This window comes from Siniperca chuatsi, linkage group LG20 (genome assembly GCF_020085105.1).
Source record: "Siniperca chuatsi isolate FFG_IHB_CAS linkage group LG20, ASM2008510v1, whole genome shotgun sequence".
In the NCBI taxonomy this organism is placed as follows: Eukaryota; Metazoa; Chordata; class Actinopteri; order Centrarchiformes; family Sinipercidae; genus Siniperca; species Siniperca chuatsi.
The window spans coordinates 16,094,188-16,118,723 of NC_058061.1; the positions used below are offsets into that span (position 1 = coordinate 16,094,188).

Sequence of the window (24,536 nt, forward strand, 5' to 3'; positions counted from 1 at the left end):
TGAATGGAGGATGTGAAGCATGCATTCAGGATTCATTGTGTCTGAAGCCAACATACAGCTCATATAGGTCACAGTTGTTGACTTATGTTCAGTCAAGGTGGCCGAGCTCCTCTGCAATCCCACATATTCAAAATGGCATTTACACAGTTTCTCTTTATGACTTTTTCTGGGACGCTGCAGTCATGAAAATATTTCTGTACTGAATATTTCTGCTTATTTATTCCAAAATTTAATGGTGTGAGTCTGCCAATAGGTATCTTTTACTTTCTTCTTTTGTTGCACCAATTTTGTTTTATTCAAATCAATCTATCATTTCCCATCTGTCTGTTTCCTACTCTAGATGTTCTGGAGCAGTCAGGTCTGTGGCCCCCTGTGTATGGAGGCAGAGGCCCGCCTTCTCACATGCAGCATCACCCCATCTACTCCCGCTCCTCATTCCTGCGGCAACAGGAGCTGTACGCCCTGCAGCATCAGCACCAACAGCAGCAGCGAGCCATGGAGCACATGCAGCGCCACTCCTTAGGACAGGTAAAACTAATACTACTATAACCCAGACACATTTGGAGAGAGGTTACATTTTAGTCTAAACTTGTGAAATGCTGTTAACATATTACTGTGAGCAAATGAGAATTGGGAAGTGTGGAAATGTTGTGAACTTAAAGTTTATCTTCCTCCTTTGAATAGACAGGACTAAACTACACCACAACTAGTCATTTGTTTGAAGATCTCTCAGCACAGGTATCCTGATCCTGTCGAAATTAAAAGAAAAACATATCCCAAATCATATCATCATATGCAAAAAATAATAATTTTTAGATCAAAAAATGGGTCGAGTTGCTAAGGTGTTAAATCAGTACCATGTAGCAAAGTTGAAATGTATTCATTCAAATGAAATATGATGTATTTATATATATTTATAAGATTTTGAGGATGATTCCTTAAGATACTATTCCATTTCCTTTTTCACAGAGAAAACACGAGGAACATGCTATCACTATAGAGGACTCTCCTCACGAATCTTCCTCATCCAGAACTCCCTCCTCTACTTCTTCCTCTTCTTCGTCCACCACCTCCTCTCATGTGACCAAACCCTTCTCTCACACCCCTCCTCCACCCAAGACACCCACGCCGTCTCCGGGGATGTGTCCCAGCAGCCGTCAGTCACCTTGCTACCACTCCCCATCCAGGCGACCGCACCCACCCAACCCCTGACCCCTGCGCCGAGCCCGGCTGCAGCGGCGCCCCGCTCCCCGGCACTCAGCCCTGCTCCTTCACACCTCTCTAAGGGGCTGGAGAGGGGCAGTGATAGAGGAGAGGGGCAGCCACCTCAGGACTACCCACAATCCCTAGAGCCAGGTGAGTGTGGAGTCTTTTGGTTGGTTATTTAATGCAATGTCTGAATTTAATGAACTTGACCAGTAAATTGAAAAGTCAGATAAAAAAATCTAGACAGTATACAGGACACAGAGTAAGAGACAAGGCAAAGACACAGAGATAGAGAGACATAGAGTGAGAGAAAAAAGAGAAGGAGAGAGATGGAGGGTGCTGCTGCAGAAATGTAGCATTGGTCTTTGAAGCGTGGTATTCTTTTGATTTTGCAGAAATTGTTTGAAGCATGGCTGATCCCTTGCTCTGTGTGTCCTTGAGTGTGTGTGTGTGTGCATTTTTTTGTGTAAACTAAAGAGGGACAGCGGGCAGGTCAGCCATTAAGGTCAGAGAACGCACATGGGCACTCAGTGTGTCTATGTGTGACCTGCCAGCGTGCATGTGTGTGTCTGAGCTTGCATGTGTGTCACAAGAGGAAGGTCAGTGAAATTTTCAGACAGACCCTCCTTATCCTTCAGGGGTCCTTGAGAAGTACAGGCAGAAGGATACACATTCATCTGGCTGTTTTGTCAGGGGGCGGAGGGATACCATCAATAATAAGAGCGCAGGGGTGACAGGGCCGGCACTGCAATCACAGGAAAACGGCAGGGTGTCATCAATATCCCACATAGATCTATACACTCACTCTCTCTCTCACACACACATACACACACACACACACACACACATACACACACACACACACACACACACACACACACACACACACACACAGAGTATATATAATATACACTACTGAACACAAATGTGCACACACACTCCCTGTGTTCTGCATCCTGCTGTCAGTGTATTATGCCAACTGTAATCACGTGCTTCAGCCTTTCTGCCTGAACAGAATGGCAATGAATTTAAAAGGGAAAGAAAATGGAGATTTTCTATTTTCTGTAGATGCTTCTAAATCAATTTGATGTACAGTTTGTCAGATTCTGAAAAAGGTGTCAGAAGACCTATTTAACCTTTGCTTTCTCATCTTTTCTTCAGACCTACCACCTGTTTACACCTACCCTCCAATCACCATGGGTTACAAGGTAGGGTCCTCACCTCCTGAAGCTCGACTGGCTGAACAAGCCATGGTGGAGGCGGAGCCAGCAGAGCCTGACTCCAAGTCCCTCCCACATCCATGCCACATCCAGTCTCTCACCAAAGAAGAGGAGAGGAGGGAAGAAGAGGATGGGAGAGACTGTGAAGTGGTGGAATCCCAGAGTGAAGTTGCAGAGGAAGAGAAGGAAGAAAGGAGGGTAGAAGCGAAAGGATGCTCTGTCTCCGAGCCCGAGAGCAAGATATCTGGATTGCCGCCATGCCCTTCCCCAGCTCCGGCCCCAGATCCAGCCTGCCCGTCCACAGCCACAGGCAAAGCCCTAAAAGTAGAGCTCTCTCTGCATTGCCCGGACCAGAAGGCCGGCCTGGAGGAGCCCCAACTATCCAAAGAGCAGGAGGATGATAGGGAACACGGAAAAGAGGTCAAGGAGGAAGATGAGGGAGAGAAAATGGTGCCTAAACCAACAGAATGTACTGTCTCTGTGCCTGAAGAGCCTGGAGACGAGGAGGTGGAGGAGGAAGGGGACAAAGATGGAGGGAATGTGGAGGTGGTTGAGGATGAGGAGGAAGAGGAGGGAAGTGGGATGAATCCAGGCGAGGACTCTGTGGAGCTAATATGTAACTCTCCTGTTCCTTCCCTGTCCTCTGACCCTGCCCTCCCTCCCACGGCGAGCACAGCGGCCCAGCTCCAAGGGGCCTACATGTGGAGCCTGGAGCTCCTGATTGCCGCGGCTCTGTGCGCCACCAGAGATGCCTTGTACCCACCAGTACCTGCTTTCCAGGCCCCAAGCCCTCCACCCAACCACGGTATGGAGATACTGGGAGAACTTGCTGAGCTGGAGATCCAGCAGAGGAGCAGGGAGAGCAAAGAGAAAGACACTGAAGGTGAGCTCATTGGCAACAGTATTGTTTTTTCCTCTGCTGTGGCCTACCAAGCTTAGTTACATATCTGGAATTTTTGGCCACTTTCAAAACCTTTGAAGGTTTATAAATGCCTGTGAAATGTAACCAAAAATGTAGAAATGTCCCCAATAATTATGCATATCCTTTTTCAAATACACCCTGTGTACAATTTACATTGTCTTGTTACAGTAAAAAAGTGACCAAAATGCCCCTGAAAATCAGATGAAGGAAAAAGAAAACAAAAAGTTACCCTACTTCTTTCTTTCCTACACAAACCAAAAAAAGGGTCTGTGCAACCCAGATGTGGAGATTATCAATTCACTCACTAACCACATACACACACACACAGACACAAATTTCCCACTGACTGTCCTGCTTCTTGCCCATAGACCACATTTTTCCCTCTGGGAAGGTTGTGTGTGTGTGTGTGTGTGTGTGTGTGTGTGTGTGTGTGTGTGTGTGTGTTTTGGGGGACACAGAGATGGACAAACAAGCTGAGCTTCAGACACAAGCCAGGACACACACTCACGCACACACAAACACACACTCTGCCCAGTGGGTCCCCCAGGCTCTGGCGTCTTGCTTTGCTAATTAGACCCTTTCCTTTAAAACACTTCTCCTGTAAGCGCTCCTATTTTCCTCTCGTCCCTCTGAGAGAAAGTGTTTTTATTTATGCCAGCGTGTGTGTGTGTATGTTTGCCAGTATTTGTGTGTTTGCGTGCACGGCGGCTAGTGTGTGTGTAAGCTGTTAAGTAATCCCAGATGAATCCCTGCTCTCCTACATCAGAGTCTATGTGTATCTCCACCAGGCTCCCTGTTCCCTGCCTGCGTCTCCTCCCGCCTCTCCTCCTCCTCCCTCTTTGTTATTTTTTCCCCTCACCTGCTTCTTCTTTTTCTTTTTTTTTATTAAACCAATGTAATCTTGTGTGTAAATCCTGCCTCTGCAAGCTTTCTTGACGGAATTAATAAGTGTAAAAATCATAAGTAGCTCTGCAGCTGTCTGAGCATGTGTGTGTGTGATACAGAGTGTGTGAGTGTGCATTTGTTTACATGTGCGTGCACGTGGTTAGCATGTGTAATAGGTGTGAAATCAATAAGTCCTGTCATGGCGTGGAAAACGTTCTCCAAATTGCAACACATTTATTTAAAACCCGCTCCGGCCTCGCTGCATGGAATGTTATTAATACCGCTGATGGCGTTTTTGTCATCCTGAATGTGTTTGGGAGATGAAACCGATCCCAGACAGATGCATTTATGCCGCTCCTTGATGTGGAAGGATATCTCAGCCGTTCCCTAGAGATCGCAATTACAGATTAAGGAATCAAGAGAGACTTTCCCCTCCAGTATAAATTAGTACCATTACTTCTATTTACACATAGTCAGAGGAGCTGTTTGTGTCATAGTTTCTTTTATTCCTTCACATTTCCTTTATATTGAAATTTCAGCTCAATAAACGTCCTTAATGGCCTCTAATAATGACTAAGCCCATATCAACTGTAATGGTTTTTAATTTTCCTACACTATTTTTGTTTTTCCCCTTGAAATCCCCTGTGCAGCCTTTTATTACACCTTTCACCCACCTTTAGGGACACAGTATGGTGTTATTTCTGTGCAAAGATGTGTGTGTGTGTGTGAGTGTGTGGTATACTGCAGGCGGAAGGTATCCATCGATTGTGGCCATCCTCCAGGATACTAAACTAGGCGTGGTGATGTCAGCGGTGATGTCATCCTGTCAGGGTAATCGGAGCGTGCCATTGGCTCAGAGGTCTGACAGATGAGATGGCACTGACCTCTGCGAGCTGGGACAGGACAAAGCCGCATCTCTTAGCCCCTTTCCCGCTCGCTTTGTCTCTCTGTGGAGGAGTTACCTGTCGTTTTCACATCTGTTTGTTCTTTCCTTTCGCACTCTCGTTTTTTTAATCTCGCTTCACAGATGACTCCATCCTTCCTGCCCTCTTCTTTCTCCTGTTTACCACATTTCTGTCTCCGTCTCCCACTCACACACACAGGTTTTAATAATGTCAGTGAATAGGCCTTGCAGCTCCAGTGCACAGACTGTGAGTGATCCAGTAAAACCTCTCTTCTCCTCTCCTCTTCTCTCCTCTCCTCTCCTCTCCGCTCCTAGAAGGGGAAATTGGATTCTGTCCATGTCCATAATGAGGAGATGTAGGAGAATAAATAGATAGCTCAATAAACACTTTGCCTCTTATTGCTTCTCCTCCCCTTTACTCCCCATCCCCTCCCTCCCTTCTTCTCACTGCGTTGCACTCCTCCTCCTCCTCTCTCCTGCCCGTCGTTCTCCTTCTCTCCAGTTCTCCCTCACACACTCATGCAGTTTGCCCATGTCTGCGCAGCTCAGCGAAAATGTTGTAGGTGCATGTGTGTATTCAGAATGAGTGTGTTTTATTTGCATAGGTTTGTGTGTGTGGACTGTCTCATGAATATTCTGTTTCATCTGCTGGTGCTATGACAATGACAGAGTTAATGACAGTGACAGATGTAGAGATCGTTCTCTAGCGCTCCCCCTCGTGTGTGTGTGTGTGTGTGTGTGTGTGTGTGTGTGTGTGTGTGTGTTGTCTGTGTGTACGATTAAGCAGGAACACCAGTATACATCAAATAAACTGCACAGCTAATATCATAAATATCACCACTTTTCAAGGCATGGTTTCATCATTCCGGAAATAAATCCATTCAGCGCACAGCATGTTTTATAACACTGTGACAGCCGCTATGTGATGTACTAATCTAAACCGATACAATCCGTCTCCGTGCAGGTGAAGATATGCTGACCTTTGACCTCCACAGTCTGGCGACGCTGGCGGCCGCCCGTGCTCTGGAAATGGGGGGAGGGGTTGTGGATGTGGGGGCGGGCCAGCAGTGTCCAATCAGAAAGAGGCTCAACCTGCGCAGAAAGTGCAGCTGGACGCCTCGCCACGAGCCGGTGAGGCTTTACTGAATGCGTAGTTTGTGTTTATGCATACAAACATAAATCATTCATTCTGAAAATGTGGGGAAGACTCAAACAATGGACACACACCTCATTTGTTTTTTTTAACTAAGCTTAACATACCAGTTCAAACCCAAACATGATACAGGCTGTAGGCTGTCATTTTTTACATTCAAGGATTTTATCTGATTATTCTAAGCAACTGAACAACTAAGACATTAGCACAAAGCACCTATTGGTCATCCTTAGTGATACAAATTTGAGTGAGTTTTCATACACTGTAGTGTATGCTAGGCTACTGTGTGTTGAGTAATAATAGAGTCAGATAAATATCATTACCTCAGTGGTAATGAAATAACCACTATAACCATAGAAGGAATCCTATTTTTTATGTGGTTGAATCTTGCAATTTTGTGCAGAAATTAAAAGGTAAACATTTTTACTAAATGTGATTTTAACTAGCAAGAAATATTTTTACTGATTCCATAACAAGTGAAGGTGATGTGAGACTATGAACACCTGCTGTGGCGTGGTTCAACATTTTTAATAATAATATTAATAGTCACAGAAATAAAGCACACTACAGCAAATATATATATATATTTGATGTTATTTCATATAAAAAATAAAAAATGTAATCAAAACATTTGAAATATAAATGAATCTACAATCAATTAAATAACTGTTCCTAATAAGCTTTGAATCACTAAAAGGTTAAGTCTTTTTACATTTGTTTACCTACATTATCATGTTTGTAAATATTATATAAATATAATATAAATATATTTTTACATGCTGCACCAGGTCAATCTCCCAGAAATCCTTCACTTTAAGCATAAATGCAGCTGGTCGACATACTTAAACTGCTGTAGTGACCAAACTTGTGAGCTTTTGTTACAGGAAAATCCATCCAATCATCTAGCTTCCCAAACAAGTTGGCTACTTCACATATTCAATGGCTGTTGAACTCAGTTTGTGTTCAGCATTGAAATTCTCTTACTTTGTGTGTGTGTGTGTGTGTGTGTGTGTGTGTGTGTGTGTGTGTGTGTGTGTGTGTGCATGTGTGTGCGTCAGGTGTGCCCAGTGAAGGGCTCCATGGAGACTATGGGAGGGGAGGAGCTGGCCATGCGTGTCCAGCTGGCTGAGCTACAGCGCCGCTACAAAGAGAAACAGAGGGAACTGGCCAAGCTACAGAGGAAACACGACCACCAGTGAGCAGAGACAACACACACACACAGACACACACATGCACACACTTCCTTTTGTCTAGATTGAGCTGTGCATTCCAACATTCACAATTCTGCTGTCATGCTGCATCCTCCTGATTTATCAGGACTTGCTGCCTGCTCATACCTAATGCAGTTTGACCTGTAGCCGATACAAGTTTCCTTCTGATTTCTTCTGCTGTCCGGACTGCATCTTTGATCTCTCTCTCTCTCTCTCTCTCTCTCTCTCTCTCTCCATCTTCCTCCTCTTCCTTCTTGTCTTCCCTCTGTAGGAAAGAAGAGACGTCTCGTAGCCCTGCCCGCCGGGGGCCTGGCCGCCCCCGCAAGCGCAAGTCCACCCCCGGCCCAGCTGCTGCAGAAAGCTCTAAAAGACTTAGGTCAGTCCTCTGATATTGCGTCAGTATAATCAGTGTGATTGGCAAGCCCAGCTCATTCATCCTGATTTCTGTTTGTGTTTTTAGTGAAAGGCACGGTTGATTTTCAAGAAGTTCTTCTTCAGCTGAATTGATTCAAATGCTCTATAGCTGATGATTTGCTTGATTGGGCACTGGAAGGAGCTGCTCGCGCACGCACGCTCACACGCATGCACACACACACACACACACACACAATGGGTCATGTGATGGGAGCTGTAAGATGGTTTTGATTTTACATGAGAGAAGGTAATGGAGATGAGGCCTTCATTAATCATCATTAATCACTTTTAATCATATTTATCACTTGCATTGATTATGTCCTGATTCCCTGTGAACCTCAAGCATATATTAATCCAGCTGGACAAAGTCCTGATGTACAGTTATTACAGTGATAAACGACACCACCCACACCCGCTGCAGCACACAACCACACATTATTTAACACCTTAGACATGCACACTTTCATGCTGACACACATTCCTGCACAAACTGGAAACACACACTCACACACAGCCAGTATTCAACACTTATAATGATAAATGTGTTTTCTCATGCTGCCCCACCTCTGTTAGCATGTGCACCCCTCGCCTTGATAAAATGATTAGAGAAATTCAAGGTTTGTCACGGCTACCATGATTAGAAAGTGCTAATGAAAATGACAATGAAATGCTTTAGTCATACTTGCTGGTGAACCACACACACACATAAACACATTACTTGTTTAATTAGTAGCGCTGGTCGCTACGTGCCCGAGCTGCATTTCTGTTGTTATTAACAAGCATGTATCATTTGTTGATGCTTTCATCTTCTCGTGAGAGTTATAGGTTGAAATGAAACAGCGAGAGAGTGAGCGATAGAGAGGAAAAGTAACGTTTCCAATCTCAACAGATGATTCCTCTTGATACACATATACACTATGTGTCCAAAAGTATGTGGATCTGAAAGGTGTGTGTGTGTTGGGGGAGACACTTCGTTTAAAGCATACTGACACCTTAAGGCCTAACTGACCTTCAACATTCCTGTTCATCCCAAAGGTGTTGGATGGAGTTGAGGTCAGGGCTCTGTGCAAGCCAGTCAAGTTCTTCAAGAAAAAAATAGGACAATTATCCCTTTGTGTACCTGGCTTTGTGCACGGGGGCATTGTGATATTAAAACAGGAAAGGGCCTTCCTCACACTGTTGCCACAGAGTTGGAAGTACACTATTGTATTGTATTGGCCCTAGCCCAAACCATGAAAAACAGCCTCAGACCAAAAGTATGCAAGTATTTGAACTATATACTTTTTGGCCATATACTCTGGTGTACAGAATGTACATGTGCGCTCACAGTACCGTTCATGAGGATGTGACATGAGGTAAACTTTGGGGCTTAGAAGCTCAGAGGGGTCAGAGGTGAATAGTCAGGCAGGGGGATTGCAACAGACATGGTCTGGATGGATGGACAAACATCTTTCAGATTTCTTTTAGGTAGATAGATGTTTTCCTTTCTTTTTCCTCTCCTCTCCTCTCCTCTCCTCTCCTCTCCTCTCCTCTCCTCTCCTCTCCTCTCCCGGGAGCAGGGATGCTGAGAGCCAAACCTTCCCTCTGTGGGAATATAGGTTTCACCTGCCTTAGACACCAGCTGCTAACAGTGTGTGTGTGTGTGTGTGTGTGTGTGTGTGTGTGTGTGTGTGTGTGTGTGTGTGTGCGTGTGTGTGTATGTGTATGTGTGTGCTGGCTGCCTGTGGTGTGAGAGAGCATGCATGCAATGAAGGAATGACAGAGAGAGACAGAGAGAAAGAGAGAGGAAGGGAGGAGTAGTGTTCAATAGAGGTTAGTGTTTATTGATCAAGCCCTGAAGCTCCGGTCAACGGACAGACTCCCCTGAGACTGCTTCATCTCTCCCTCTGTCTCTTTCCCTTCCCCCTCAACTATTCACCTCCTCCCTCTGTCTCTCTCTGTCTCTTCTCCACTCTCCTTCACACCAGATAATTCTTACCCTTTCATGTGGAGGGTTTCATATTCACACGGCCGCTGAATATTTCTGTGTTTGCCGTCAAACTGCGCAGACGGTCGGCAGAGCCTGTCTCTTACCTCATCAAAGTTATGAGACAGAGAAGAAGAGTGGGAAGAGAGTGAGATAATGAATAAACCCAGAGAGGGAAGTCAAACTAGAAAGAAGAGAGCAGAGAGGCAGAGTTACAGAGAAAATCATCCTTGAAAGGAAAGAAATGTGTGATCAGATTGATTCTGTGATCCATTTTCTATATGATAAATTCTCATTTAGGTGTGCCTCTGCTGTGTTTTTATGTTTTCCAGGACTGGGCTGAATTTACTGGAGGAAAAAGCCAGGAAGAAAATGTCCAATCATGGCTTCAACAGCCTCAGCTCTGCACAGGTCGGTCTCTCTGTGGTCTGTCCTGGTTTATCCACACACACTGACAACCACTACCTGCTGCTAATGTTTTTTTCTTTCTTGGATATTAGCAGAAAGAATTGAATCAATAATTAGCTGTTCCGCTCCTCGTCTACAGATGAAAGCTCGCTGTAAGCACAGAGTTCGGCCCAGCGCCCTGAGCTCCAGGCTGGCTAGGCGGGTGACCCAGCTGAAGCAAAAGGCTGTGGCCCAGCGTGGTGCACCATCAGTAGGCATGCTGCACTGCAGAGGGACCCCTGGTGAGGAAGATGCCTCCAGGAGTCACTGCAGACAAGGAAGAAAAGGTGGGTACATAGGGAGCATATATACAGACACGCTTTTTATCCATTAAGTAGCATCCTAACACTAAACTCCACCCTGCTGTTGATCCATCAGACCTGCATCAGGACTGGGCAGCTGGTCAGACTGTAAAGAGGAAGAGGGGTCGAAAGCCCAAAGTGCTGATGAGCGTCAACCCGAACAGAGCTCACCACAAGGATGGCCGGACCTCTAAGAAACAGGAAGTTAGGGAAGAGAAGAGTGACAGCGAGAGCTCAGAGCACGGTGAGTTACAGTACAGGTCACACACAAGGATTTTTTTTGGGTGTGTTCTCCAGCCAACCGGCCAAACAAGGATCCTACAGATGATGACTTGACCATAAAGAATAAAAATGTAAAATGGCATCAAAACAATTCTATGGCCTTTTATTTAACCATTTTTTGTGAAAAAGAAATGTTCCAATGGGCCATCAGTGCTGGTAAAAGATTTGCAATGCAGCTACAAAGCCCCTATGTGACTTGCTATCTAGAATTCATTGGCTGTTACACATATGAGTCAAGCAGTGCTGATACGGCTGGCTCAAAAAAAACAGACATTGCGAGATTTCGCTATGAGAGTATGTCTGTGTGTGTGTGTGTGTGTGTGTGTGTGTGTGCACATGAAGCATCTGAGAGTGAGATGTCTGCCGTCATCAGGGGGCCTCCTCTCACTTCCCAGCTCGTCTGTCAAACCGTTAAAACCGTTAACGACTTGCCAAAGGCATGCAACACTGCCACCCCTGCCCTCAACGCCATACGGTAACCTGAGCCCACTCTGATCCCGTTCAGAATGTCACACCCCGGTCCTACCCTCTCTTCTTCACTTCCCCAACCTCGTGAAAATGCCCTCCTCGGAGGCTCGAGTTGAGGAGAAACAATGACGAAAGCCTCACAGGAGAGGACAGTCTGATATGAAACTAACAAAACTTCAGGAAAAGCACTAGAATCTGACTGACTTTGTGGCCTTGATGGCATGGAGAAGTAGTGGTTGAAAGTGTGTGTGCGTGCATGTGTGTGTGTGTGTCAGTGTTTGTGTGAGGCAAAGTGTTGACGAGAACGCCATGTAAGTGACAAGTGTGTCAGAGATGTGTCGACACCCAACACGACCCCCACAGTCAGTGACACACAGCTGCCAATAACAATCTGTGTGTGTGTTTGTGTGTGTGTGCATGCAGTGTTGCATATGTACATTTGCTTCCCGTCACTGCAGTTAAGGAACAAGCCGTGCATTATTGTGCAGCTATTAAGGCAGGTTTGATCAAACATGTCAATCAATAGCGGCAATTCCTTGTTCGCACATATAACTTCAGTATTTACAATAATGTAAGTTTAGCCACAGGCTTGTGAACTGAACTTTATGCTAGAGGAATATTGAAAACTTGCTGTCAAACTATCTCATCAAGTGAGTCCCTGGCTTTAGTTAACAGTGTTTACGTTTAGCTCACTTGAAGCTTTCTGACTGATCATATTGATGTTGTGATTCCACAGAGGAGGAGGACGGCAGCTATGACAGTGAAGACGGAGCCGGTGACATCAAGATTAGCTCATCCTCTAAAGAAGCTCCTGCAAACCCTGCCGGGATTGTGCCTTTTTCATCGCAATCCTCCAAACTCCAAGCAAACCAGAAAGCCAGGTGTAAGAGACCAGGGCCTCCCGGTGAGATCTTTATACATGTCTTTATATATGCTGCTGTGTTTTCAGTTTTTGACTTGTGAGGGTAACATGATTTGCTTGGGGGTTTAGAGAAAAGTTTCAAAATCTAAAAAGATAAACTGGAAATGTATGGCAGTTCAGCTTAAAACAAGGCAGATTTCAGGTTGGAGATGCAAGGTTTCACCCCACCAGTATTATTAATTATGTTTGGTAGTATTTTGGATAGTTTGTGTACAACTATCAGTGTTTTCTTACAAACTTTAATCTAAACTAGGGCTGAGTGATGTATTCCCTGAGAAAACAAATGTTATGTTAGTGATTGTTAGTTGATAAAATGGCTACACAATTAGAGGTAGTCTTTGTTCATTTAACTCATCTAGAACAATGAAATATGCTCAGAGAAGTGCGTCAAATATTTGTTATGTGGCCTCCAAAACCAGGAAAAGACAAAAATCTACGTTTCTTACCTCATATTAATACAAATCTCTGAACATATCTAATCTAATATCAGATATTGACATTTTTGCGATGTATCTGCCAGCTTTAATTTCCATGTTGTCCCCTTCACCCTCAGGCATGGGGAGCGTGCCTAGTACAGATCAGAGGAGAGCGCCCAGAAGGCAGAGCCTCTCCAACACAGAAAGGGAACGCCCAGACCACCAGGGGACTAAAAAAGCGTATCTGCCCAGCTGGGGTGTGTCGTCAGTGGGCTGCAGCTTTGGGGACGGCCGGGGGAACCCTGGAGCTCTGACAGAAGCAAACAGGGCCAGCAAGGAAGCTTTGAGGAAGAGTTCAGCGGGACAGGGCATTCTGGGAAAGGTGAGACATTGACAGCAATATTTTACTTTTACTTTTTACTATCCAACCAAGTAAATTACTCCCTGACAGCAGTAATTTATGGCACTACTCTATCACCATGTTACAGCCTCAAAACTGGAATTTGCATCTTGCATTTCCCTCCTCAGCTGCTTCACCTGTGCACTTCTGTGTAAATGATCAGGGGAACTAGACAGCATTCAAATACAGTATTTCTGTTCCCCTTGGATCCTTCTTGAACTTTTTAAAAATTTGTACAAGTTCCTGGGCATAATACCTGTTGATCGTGTTTATCAGTTGCTCCTGTGCTCCGGGAAAATTGCACTTTTAGGTTATAAAAATATGCACAAAACATATTCTACCATTTGGAGCGAAACTTAAAAGGAAAACTGACAATATTTGGAGTTAATATCATGGGCAGGAACAACTAAATGCTCCACCAAAGTTCAACATCCATTTAAGGGGGACAGAATCTGTGTGTTTTGCGGCTACTTTGTTTCCCCTGATCATTCACACAGAAGTGCATAGGAAAGGGAATTGAAAAGGGAAGGGTGAGATGCAATTGCCAATTTTAGAGGTGTGACAGAAAGGTTATATAATGAGTATCACAATAAATCACTGCTGTCACAGAGTTGTAAGAAATGTAATTACATTACTTTTGAAATGAGTTAATGAGCAAAAAGGGACATGTCTGTTTTTGTGTAAAAAAACCCAACAGTGGTCAGGAAAGGGGTTAGGTTCAGACAGCAGCTGACTGTGAATGTGAGTAAAAGAGGGAAGGTGACTCAGAGAAGGTCACTCCCTTTGGCCTTCTGCTGTGTGCATATAAAGGCTGAGAAAGAGAGAAGCAAGGAGGAATTTGGAGAAGCCCTCACCTCAAGTTCACTCCTTCCTTGTTGACGTGAGCCGCACCCTGCCAGGAAGTTTGAATATCCCATAGATTACAACTGACAGTACCTACCAATAACTTTGACTCCCTTACAGGGAGATGCTTAGCATCAGCTGTAAATCAGTCACTTTGTCAAATATACCATTTGCTCTTGTTATAGGTGTGTGTTTGCATGCCTGCCTGCTGTGCTAACACACCACTGGCCCGGTATATTTGTGCAGGCAGCTGTTGGCGAGACACCCACATTCATTTTAATGAGAAATGTCCTGAGGTTGCCTTAGTCTTTGAGTCATTGTGAGGGAATGTCCAAAAGCACATAACTCCAAATCAAACAGAGAAGTATAAAGATAATCATTGGCCATAACCCTACACACCCATGCATGCTTGCACACACACACACACACACCACCAGCACTAAAGGAAATAATCACCCATGCCCTCTGGTGACGAAACTTCTGTCATTAAAATATATGGTCTCCTGATGTGGAAAACTTCAAGAGACAACACATGCACACACACACATACACACACCCACACCCACACCCACACACAATCTCTCTTGCACTGAATATTATGGTATTTTCTTTTGAAAGTCTAAATACAAGCAGAAACCTGTTGGGCGAGCTGACTTTCCATCATCAATCATCAGTCATCTTTAGATCGACTAGCCTAAACTGGTCTAGAGATGGATAGTATCTAGCGTGTGTGTTTGTGTGTGTGTTTGTCTGAAGGTGAGAATGTAAATTAGGGTACAAGTTTTTTTATTAGCAGGTATCCACCTGTTGAAGTGTCTTTGGGCAATACACCAAAGTTCTACCAATTCAAGAGCTGCAGTTATTAATGACTGTGACCTCTGACCTTTGTGTGAACGGTGGCAAGTGAGAAAACAAATCCTGCAGGCGTATTTGAAGTATCACATTACAAGAAGCGTTGGTGCTTGCAGTTGCTTTTGCTTTTCACTGATGGATTCACCCCATCAGTCACATCATATTGGAAAAGACTTGATTCAGTTACCTGCAGATCCTGGTTACTGTTGATTATTTTGGGCATATAATGAGTGAATACCATATCCTGATTTCTGCCCACTGATGTCACATCCTGTTTCCTGTCCAGGCCAAGGGCCACGCAGTAAGTCGGCTCCTGCAGAGCTTTGCAGCTGACGAAGGTTTTCGGCTGGATGAGGAAAGCAGCTTCTCTGAGGGCGAGGAGGAGGAAGAGGAAGAGGAGGAGGCGAAGGAGAAAATGTTGATCCACCTCCCTCCCAACATGCCTTGCAGAATTCCCGGTAGGCATAAACAGTGACGCATCATTTATAATTACACACACTCATGCAGGTTTTAAAAGCATGTTGGATCCTTTTCATGCAAGTATACACACCCCTTTCTCTGCCTTTTTGTCCCTCCTTTTCACTTCACATCGCAATTATTCAACACACTCGCAAATGATGTATATCTCACCTTTTATCTTCTCCATCCATCTATCTTTCTACCATGCCCTCCCTCCGCAGCCCTGCCAAACTGTGTGCTGAGTAAAGAGATGTTGGTGGACGGGCTGAAGATCCTGATCTCCAAGGAAGATGAACTGCTGTACGCTGCTTGTGTCCAAACTCTGGACCTGCCTGACATGTAAGGCCCTGCGTCCCTGCTGTCTCACCACAGATACAAACCCATAACAGAGTTCAGGGTTTCCCACAGTGTTTTATAGTGGAGGTGGGCCACCTCGTGTAAAACAAAGACCACCTCCACAAAAAAATTAATACTCCTTCACGAAATAAAACATTAACCTTCCAGTGAAAAGAGCAGAGTGATTATTTCACACAGCAACTGCCATATATGACCATTATTTAGGCCGTCATCTATTGATTCCAAGACGAGAACCATCAAAATCCGGGTGGATAACAACCTCGGCAACAACATCCTGGGGGAAACCCTGGTGGAGGGTGTGGAGTGGAGTACTAAAAAGACATATTGCAACAAGAGTTGAGAGTCTTGTCTGATTTACAAAACTTAGCTTAGCACTAGTTAAATGCCTGGCAGCTCTAAGAAGATCAAGAAGTCTAGATGACTACAAAGCCAAGACACACAGCAGTAGCATCCAACACAGCTGCGAGTGTAAAAACGCAGCACTCATGACAAAACCCTATTTTAAAAAGACAACTTTAAAATCTAAGAGTTTATATCGTGCTAAAATGATAACTTACAAATTTTATTTGTCATTCATTTCTCTTTCCTATTTCTTCCTATTTCTTCTCTTAGATTCAGCGTTGTCATTGAAGGGGAACGAGGGAATCGACCACGGATCTACTCGTTGGAGCAACTTCTACAGGAAGCTGTGAGTTTCAGTCTTGAGGCTCCATTGCATCTATTACATTTTGCAGTTTTATGGGTAGTTCTGGGTAGCTTTAACTGAAACTCCACATGCATTATACAGAGAATTTTGTGATTTTTCCAGGTGTTAGATGTGCGGCCCCAGACCGAAGCCATCCTGACTGCAGGAACGCGAGTCTGTGCCTACTGGAGCGAGCGCTCTCGCTGTCTTTACCCTGGATACGTCCATCGAGGTGAGTGAGACGCATCGACAACCTCACTCCATACACTGATACATTCCCAGAAACTGATGTCTTTTGTCCTGTGTGTTGTGCTTTAGGAAGTCCAGGTGAGGAGGAGAAGGAGGGCAGTGTGATGGTGGAGTTTGATGATGGAGACAGAGGAAGGATCTCCCTCGCAAACATCAGACTACTGCCCCCAGGATACCAAATCCACTGTGAGTATGGCTTTTTTTTTAAAGGATGGAAAGAAAGAAAGAGGCACGAACAGACAGCCTGAATGAATGAAAGAAAAGAAAGAAATTCCACCAACTATTCTCTGTCAGGTGCGGAACCCTCTCCAGCACTTCTGATCTCACCTGGTTGCCGCGGTCGGCGAAGCTCCACCCAGGAGAAGAAAGACACACCCACAGAGAAACCAGCCAATGAGGACCCAGCAGGGAGGCCCCAAGAGAAAAGACCAGGTGAGGCATCCTCTATTCTTGTAGTTGTTTTGTCACTCCTCCAACAAACACATAGCGTTTTGTAAAGATTTGCGCATTTGGAAGGTCGTTTTTAATCAACTATTACACAATCTTTAGTTTATAATGTATAAGAAAGACTGGCTATCTAAAAGATAAGAAGGTCTGAGGAATCCACTCAGGGATTGAACATCGCTCACTGAAGCTTTAATATATGTTGTCTGAGAAGTACTGGTCTAACCAGTAAATACATTCACACACACAGCCCTTCAGGCCATACTAAAATCCCCCAAACAAGGCCTCATTTACAGTTCCAACTGTCAACCAATTATCAGATGCCTCTGAGTCAGAGGAGAGCACTGAGTGGAGGTATATAAACTGAAAGACTCATAAATTAAAATTCCTTGTTTGCCGCCTATCATTTAGCCTCTATATAACCACATTAATCATGATTTTATGAAGTGTCATCAGTGTGCTTTGTGTAGTTAAGCAACATGTAACTCATCATAAACTCAGGGTACAATAAAGCTGGGAGACAGGTTTACCAGGTTTGTTGTAGTTTGAGTAATGAATATGTCGAAACTTACCTGGCTAGGTGAAGATCAAGGAGATAAAGATATTAAGTTTCTCCAAAGCTCTTAGTTCCACAATTAATCTCAGTCTGCTCTTAAAATCTGTCAGTTCATATTGATTATAACTCCTCTATGTTGCCGGCACCATTTTCAGTTGGCAGACCGAAGAAAATCCACTCAGTGCCTAAGACTGCCAGCACACCGACACCAGTAACAGACACTGTGACCAAAGGCAACACTTCCTTGTTGAACTGGTCTGTACCAAGGAAGAGACCACCAGTTGACTTCTTCCTCTTCAATGGGACGTCCCGTAAAACCCAGAGGAGGATACGAGAGCGAGACTTGGGATTTTTTCATCGGCCCACCTCCCACCCTTTCGCACCTCCAATGCCTATCAAAGGCATCTTTGGCTCCCCTTTTGAATGTGACTCATTTAGTAGCATTGCCAATGGCTACTCTACTTTTGGAAGCGGTGGAAGCTCTGGAGCTAGACGACCAGTTAGCACAGTAGCTTCCATGGGGACCCGGGACTCCTTGTCCTCTGCTTGCTCCTCAGCTGTCACCATGGCAATGGCAGCTGGAAGCAGAAAGCCAGTGAGCGAACGCGACAGGAAACAGTTCCTGGTGAAGCTTGACCATGAAGGAGTGACCTCTCCTAAAACAAAGAACGGCAAGGCTCTTCTTCGCCTCGGGGGGAGTGGAGGGAGAGGAGGCAAGAGTCTCGCCTCCACAGGAGCACCGCTGCGATATATCCACCCTGCCCTGCTGGTGAAGGATGGCAAGAAGGGGGGAGGGGAAAGAGACAGCACTGGGGTCCATTCTGAGGCTAATCTAAAGGGCGCTCCACCTCTTAGAAAAGATCTTCTGTCAGCAGGCCTTGGAGTCCAAGGTGGGGATTACAGTTTGGACTATCCGAGTGACTGCCCCAGCTCTTACTCTGAGCTGGATGAGGATGATGAGGATGATGGTCAAAATGCTGCAGCAGGTGGAAGAAGTGCAGCAGTCACGTCCCACCGTGGTGGTCGTTTTCTTTCTCGTCTATCCGTCTGCTTCTCCTCATCTTCCTCCTCTTCTTCCTCCTCCGGCTCCATCTCCTCCTCGTCCCTCTGCTCCTCAGACAACGATTCCTCCTACTCCTCTGATGAAGAGTCCTCCTCTGTGCTGCTGCGCCGTGCACTGCTCCAGCAGGACAAACACAAGCACAGGCAGAACATTACCTCAGACCTCCCTGACCCTACCACCTCCAACTCCTCTCTCTCCGCCTCAGCCCCGGCTCATGGCTATGTGGCCAAAGCCAGCACAGCCATCTCGGGGTCAAAAGTGAGGGCTGACAGAGCAGAAGACAGGAAGGAGTTCATGTCAAAAGGAAGTATGGTGGCTAATAGTAGCAAGACCCAGCTTAAAAGGAAAGAAGGAATTCCTAACAGCCACCATCAGAGCCAAAGCAGTCCTGTGAGCCAGCAGCCAAAACCTGCCTCCAAGGACCCAGCAACAGCTAAGAGGCACAGGATGTCTTCACCTGAGCCTCTGCCTAACATGGCTCCTCTTCTGCCTGGACGCCAGCTCTGGAAATGGTCTGGCAACCCCACACAGGTAGGACACTTTGGGTTGTATTTAATATGTTCTTTTTCCGTATTCAAAATGTCGTTGTAGAGATGTCTATTGATGAACAATCTCTGAGTTTGTTGTTTGATTTGTTGTTTTGTTCTCTTCTTTTTTTTTTGGTAACCTTTCTGCTTTTCTTCACTGTACTGCAGAACTTGAGAGCAGCTGTGTTTTCTCATAACTAAATCCCATTACATTGAAATCCTGACTTATCAGACAATGTTTTCTCATAATCACACTTTATTATATTTTATATGGTTTCAAAATTGTTGTCTTGAATATCAGTAACCTAATTAAGCTCACAACTTAAGTAGGTTACTGATTTTTGTTGCACTTTCTGCTGTGTCATACCTTGATTACATACAGTAAATGCGATGATCAAATAGGATCCCTCTCGGCATTGCTTATTCTGCTCAGACTTTTTACTCATTGGTAACACTATTAGGCTTACTTGGTGTGGTTAATCTCTGAATTTGTTACCCTGATTATTAAATCACGATCCTGAGATAACGGAACAAAACAGTTTGAGCAACCGCTGCCACTTTCAACTTCCATCCTGCCATGTTGTTTGCTTTGTAATCACGACTGCATCTGTCAACTGAGATGTGCAGCTTAAAAATAAGCTGACCCTTTGGTGTGTACATGCCTTAACAAATCAAAAGATGGAGGATAAATATAAGTGTGTTACCCAGGTTATGGTTACTGTGATCATAATTTCTACATGAGTTTCCATAGTATTGTCTTTATCAGGTTAAGAGTGAATTATTTGTTTAACTCAATAGGATCAGTGTTATGATTGATGTTAGGCATTGAACCTCCCCCACACTTATATTTTGTCTGGAAGCTATTTTATGGTTTGGAAAGACATATTAAATCTTACCATACTTTGGTAGACTGGGTTTAGCCAAACAAGCAAAAATCCTAATTAATTTCTAAAATGAGACTGGTTGTGAAATAAGCAGGTTCAGGTTCCTCCACACTGAATAAATTGACTGAGAGTGCTATTTTTATTCTCTTTCTCCGACAGAGGAGAGGTCTGAAGGGTAAAGCCCGCAAGCTTTTCTACAAGGCCATCGTGCGGGGCAAGGAGACAGTGCGTGTCGGGGACTGTGCTGTGTTCCTGTCACCTGGCCGACCCCAGCTGCCCTACGTGGGCAGAGTGGAGAGCCTCTGGGAGTCATGGAGCTCCAGCATGGTAGTCAGGGTCAAGTGGTTCTACCACCCAGAGGAGACTCGCCTGGGGAAGCGACACCGCGACGGCAAGGTAAAGACCAGGGAGGGAGAGTAGAATTTCTAAAACGGGAATGGTCAAAGTAACAGTCCATGACATTTTTATATAAATATATTACCACCTTGCTTCTTTTTATTCCCCATTCCCATCTGATATGAATGGTTGAACCTCCACTTAGTTCATGAAACTGTTACCATTTGCAGTTCTGAATACTCAGTGTAAGGTGGTTCTTTCCCAGAAAAAATATCTGCTGCACAGGAAGTCATGCATTTTGCATTTATGGCAAAAGCAATAGTGGTTTGTTTGGAATAAATAGTAAAAGAGCTGGGTGGTTAGCAGGAGCAGCAACATCCACCATTGCTGAGCTAACAAAAGATCACCACTTCATCTCAAAACTCAAACTTCATCATGAGAAAACTGATGAGAAAAAAGACATGACAAAGGAGGTTTGTGTAGGAAGTGTGAGTGAAAACAGCACCAAAGATATCGCCAACAAAAACATGACAATCTCGCCACTTACCACTTTTCTTACGAAAGTAATTGTAAATGCAACATTTTGATTTTCGAATATATTATCTTGCTTATTTATCAACCATTCATCTTGTCTCTCTCCTAGAATGCTTTGTATCAGTCAAGCCACGAGGATGAGAATGACGTGCAGACCATCTCCCATCGCTGCCAGGTGGTCAGCAAGGCTGAGTATGATCACTTGATGCGTGAACGTAAGCCCGGCAACACAAAGAACGACCTGTTCTACCTGGCCGGAACCTATGAACCAACCACGGGCCAGCTAATCAGCGCGGATGGCATGGCCATTGTGTCCTAGCACCACCAGCTAGAGAGAAATCCAAATATTGACCTGAAGTCTGGAATTGACTGCTTCCTGGACGGTCCTTCAAAAGAGAACAAGGGACAAAGGGAAACCAAGACAAAGAGTTTTGTCTCTGCGTATTGATCGGCCCCTTGTAAGAGAAGGAGCTAGCCCACTGGATAAAGCCCGACAGTACTGGCACTTAGAGGAGTCTGATTTGTTCTGGGGAGAAGTCTGATCCATGTCAGATTTAACCTCTTTATCAGATGTGGACTGAGGCTCCTTGTTGCAGCAAGAGCCTATACAGCCTTCCCTGTGGCTGAAATAACAGAGTATGTCGTCAACAAGATTACTGCATCAAAAGAACAGGAACCAAGGACATGAGCACTTTGGAGAACAGCAGCTTGGATATGCTATGGAGGCAGGGTGGCAGACTTGGCTTTCTGAAACAAAGACTGACTCAGAGAGCTGGAGAGACTTTATGGTAAGGACAGACTTACTGTAAACCACACTGGTTTGGAGGGTTTTAATGGTCTTATACTGGTAGTTTGACGATGACAACATGATTGGGAGATCCCCAACAGGACCAAAAAACACTGTAGTTCGCTTTGTGCGTAAATGCGTGTATGTGTGTGTGTGTTTGCAGAGTGGCTGCGATGACCCTGTTTGGCATTTAATGAGCCCTAAGTAAATAGTGCTTTAGCGTGCGTGTGTGTTTGTACTGTACGTGCGGTCGTACACGTGTGCACCTGTGCTCATCAAGCAAAGATGACGTCATGATGACACACTGTCAGTATATCTCTAACACTCTATTAATCTGTCCAGTACTTAATGTGCAGAAACACAAAACGATTTCTTCTCCTGTCAAGCCATACACGTCAATACCTCTCTCTCGTATCCTCCTATTCAGGTGCGGAGAAACATGTACAGGTAGTTGGATTGTTAATTTGAGTGGTGCGTGCATGTTGGTGTGTGTGCGTACGTGTGTATGGGTGTGTGTGTGTGCGCTTTGTACAGCATTATGTATAATATAACATGTTGTAAATAGTATACATATATATTTGTTCTTGTTTTTTGTTGTTTTCTTTTGCAGAGAAGATTATTTTATTTAGATATTTTTAGGGTGTGTGTGTGTGGGTTTGGGAGGGTCTGACAGAGGGAGGAGGTTGGGTTAGTTTCCTTCTCTCTCAATGCACTGAACAGGTTTGGAGGTTTGGATCTGGGGTCAAACTGTACAACTGATGTGAAGACTTTGTGGTTGTAAGCCCTGCTTTAGGCAAAGGGTGAATATGTAGAAAAGGTGTTTGGGAAATGTTTTTATAAGGAAATCAGAAAACGGCTCTTTTTAAACATATGTCCAAATTTTTTCTCTTTATTTTACTTTGTTGGTTTTAGAATGTGCATTTCCTGTTGGGAGCTTCTTTTTTTTTTAAACAAATACTGGAAAAGAAACTGAGTTTCTGCTGTTCTCTGATCCTAAAAGAATCTAGTTCTTTATCTATTTTAGCCTGTATTGCTATATAAAATGTAGATATTTATCTGGCATCAAAAAGAAACATACCAAAGCACCTGTGAGTTTACGCTTCACCGCATTAGAAGAAAACAATTTTATGAAAAAGACAAAAAGACGTTCAATCAAATCTGAATCCGGGACCCCTGCAATCACAGAGGTATTTTAAGTAGGGTTCCTCTCGTTGTCTGCTCGTGTTCATCCAGCGTTGCTATGACAGCCTCTGAGAAAGTTGCAGCAACATTGTCTGCACACTGCCCAGCTGATGCACTTGAGGTCTCTATGGCAACCAGAATGGCATCATGTGACTGTGAAGGACAATCAGAGCCAATCAATGGGACAATGTTGAGAGACAAAAAAACAAGATAAGGATCAAATCACAAATTATGCTTCTTGTCACTTTTATTCCTGCTTTGCCAAAAATGTCTCTGTGTGAGTTTTATGTTTGCTCATTTTCCTCGTTTACCATTGTCTTACTGTTTATGCAAGCCTGTGATGACTGTTGGTTGTCAGTGTATAGGACTTTACAGGGGGGAAGAACATGAATGCCTTTTTCTTTTTTAGGACATTGACTGACTTTTAACAACAATGTTGCTGTTACACTGCAAAGCAAAAGCTTTAAAATGAATCTAATGTGAAACTCAATTTTAAAATATTACTTTTATGGGTCTTTAATTGATTTTTTTTAAAGCTGTATTTTCTTTAAGAAACACTGGATTCAGTTCTAACCATCACGTTTTGACAGAAGCGACATCATTGTGTTTTTTTTAGACCCACTGGAACCTGCTTTGTAAGGTTGAGATAGCCTACTAAAATATATTATGTAATTTCAGTCATTCTTTGGAAATATGACTTAAATATTTCCTCATGTACAAAAGAAATTATTTATCTTAATTTTATTGCTTTTTTGTGTTTCATTAAAAAAGATTCTTACAAAAAACCCCATCTTGATTGTTTTTTTCCCTTTCCTGCTGGGTGTGAGTCTTCTGAATACAGCCTTGTGTTCATCAATGCTGATCATTTGTCTGCTGTAGGAAAATGGACCACTGAAGAAAGCGTGGAAGAATGAGAAGGGGGGTTTGGGGGAAACCACGAGAGAAGGAAGCAATTTGAAACTGTAGCTGTAGCCGATAGAAGGGCAAGAATGGGGAGAGAAAGGGAAATTGTATCTAGCGGTGTTTCATGGGAGACGACGGGCACGATAAAGTCTCCTCTGGCTGTACAGGTGGGTCAGGTATTCAAAATAATAAAAACGGAACAGGACCATTAAGAGAACAAAGCAAGGATATCAGCTTTCAGCCTGCAAAGATTTCAAATGCTCACTTTTTTGCGTGTGTGTGTGTGCATACATACGTGTTAGTAAAATAATGCAGCTCACATGGTCTCATTAGACAGAGCGTGCCAGTCCTGTGTACACACTGATATAAATCCACACAGTCTGCATGCACTCCTGTACCTCCATGGGTTTTCTGCTCGCTTCTGTGTGTGTGTGTGTGTGTGTGTGTGTGTGTGTGTGTAATGCGAGAGCTGGGAAGAACTGTTGAGATTATCCCCTGCAGGGTGTGGAGTTTCTGGGACAAAGTGCGCAAATTTACTGCATTTTATTTGAGCCTTCCTGTGAAATATTCACACCTTTTTATCACACCGTAACCGGAGACCTTTGTGACGCAGCTTATTGCAACATTAAAGTCTAGATGGAGGATTTACCTTTGACCTCAAATTACAGTCTGGTTGCCTTGTGGCAGCCTGTGAAGGAGGCTTGAGCATAGCGTTGCCTTGAACGTCTGCCGTAAACTTTATTTTACTCTGAGCTGT

The 24,536-nt window shown here is 44.2% G+C and overlaps 1 protein-coding gene across 1 annotated transcript in view; it reads left to right on the forward strand.

Annotated features, from left to right (window-relative positions):
- Positions 1 to 23,666, forward strand: part of bahcc1b (BAH domain and coiled-coil containing 1b) — a 64,173-nt gene extending 40,507 nt beyond the window's left edge. Inside the window, 21 exon segments of the mRNA XM_044178258.1 lie at positions 341 to 528; positions 970 to 1,207; positions 1,210 to 1,356; positions 2,368 to 3,309; positions 6,102 to 6,268; positions 7,349 to 7,485; positions 7,773 to 7,877; positions 10,214 to 10,292; positions 10,429 to 10,615; positions 10,707 to 10,874; positions 12,117 to 12,284; positions 12,856 to 13,100; positions 15,100 to 15,271; positions 15,494 to 15,611; positions 16,242 to 16,317; positions 16,438 to 16,546; positions 16,633 to 16,749; positions 16,858 to 16,995; positions 17,719 to 19,157; positions 20,197 to 20,433; positions 21,017 to 23,666. Coding sequence (XP_044034193.1) covers positions 341 to 528; positions 970 to 1,207; positions 1,210 to 1,356; positions 2,368 to 3,309; positions 6,102 to 6,268; positions 7,349 to 7,485; positions 7,773 to 7,877; positions 10,214 to 10,292; positions 10,429 to 10,615; positions 10,707 to 10,874; positions 12,117 to 12,284; positions 12,856 to 13,100; positions 15,100 to 15,271; positions 15,494 to 15,611; positions 16,242 to 16,317; positions 16,438 to 16,546; positions 16,633 to 16,749; positions 16,858 to 16,995; positions 17,719 to 19,157; positions 20,197 to 20,433; positions 21,017 to 21,226 — 5,387 coding nt within the window. The 3' untranslated portion in view covers positions 21,227 to 23,666.
- Positions 23,667 to 24,536: the final 870 nt, after the last annotated feature.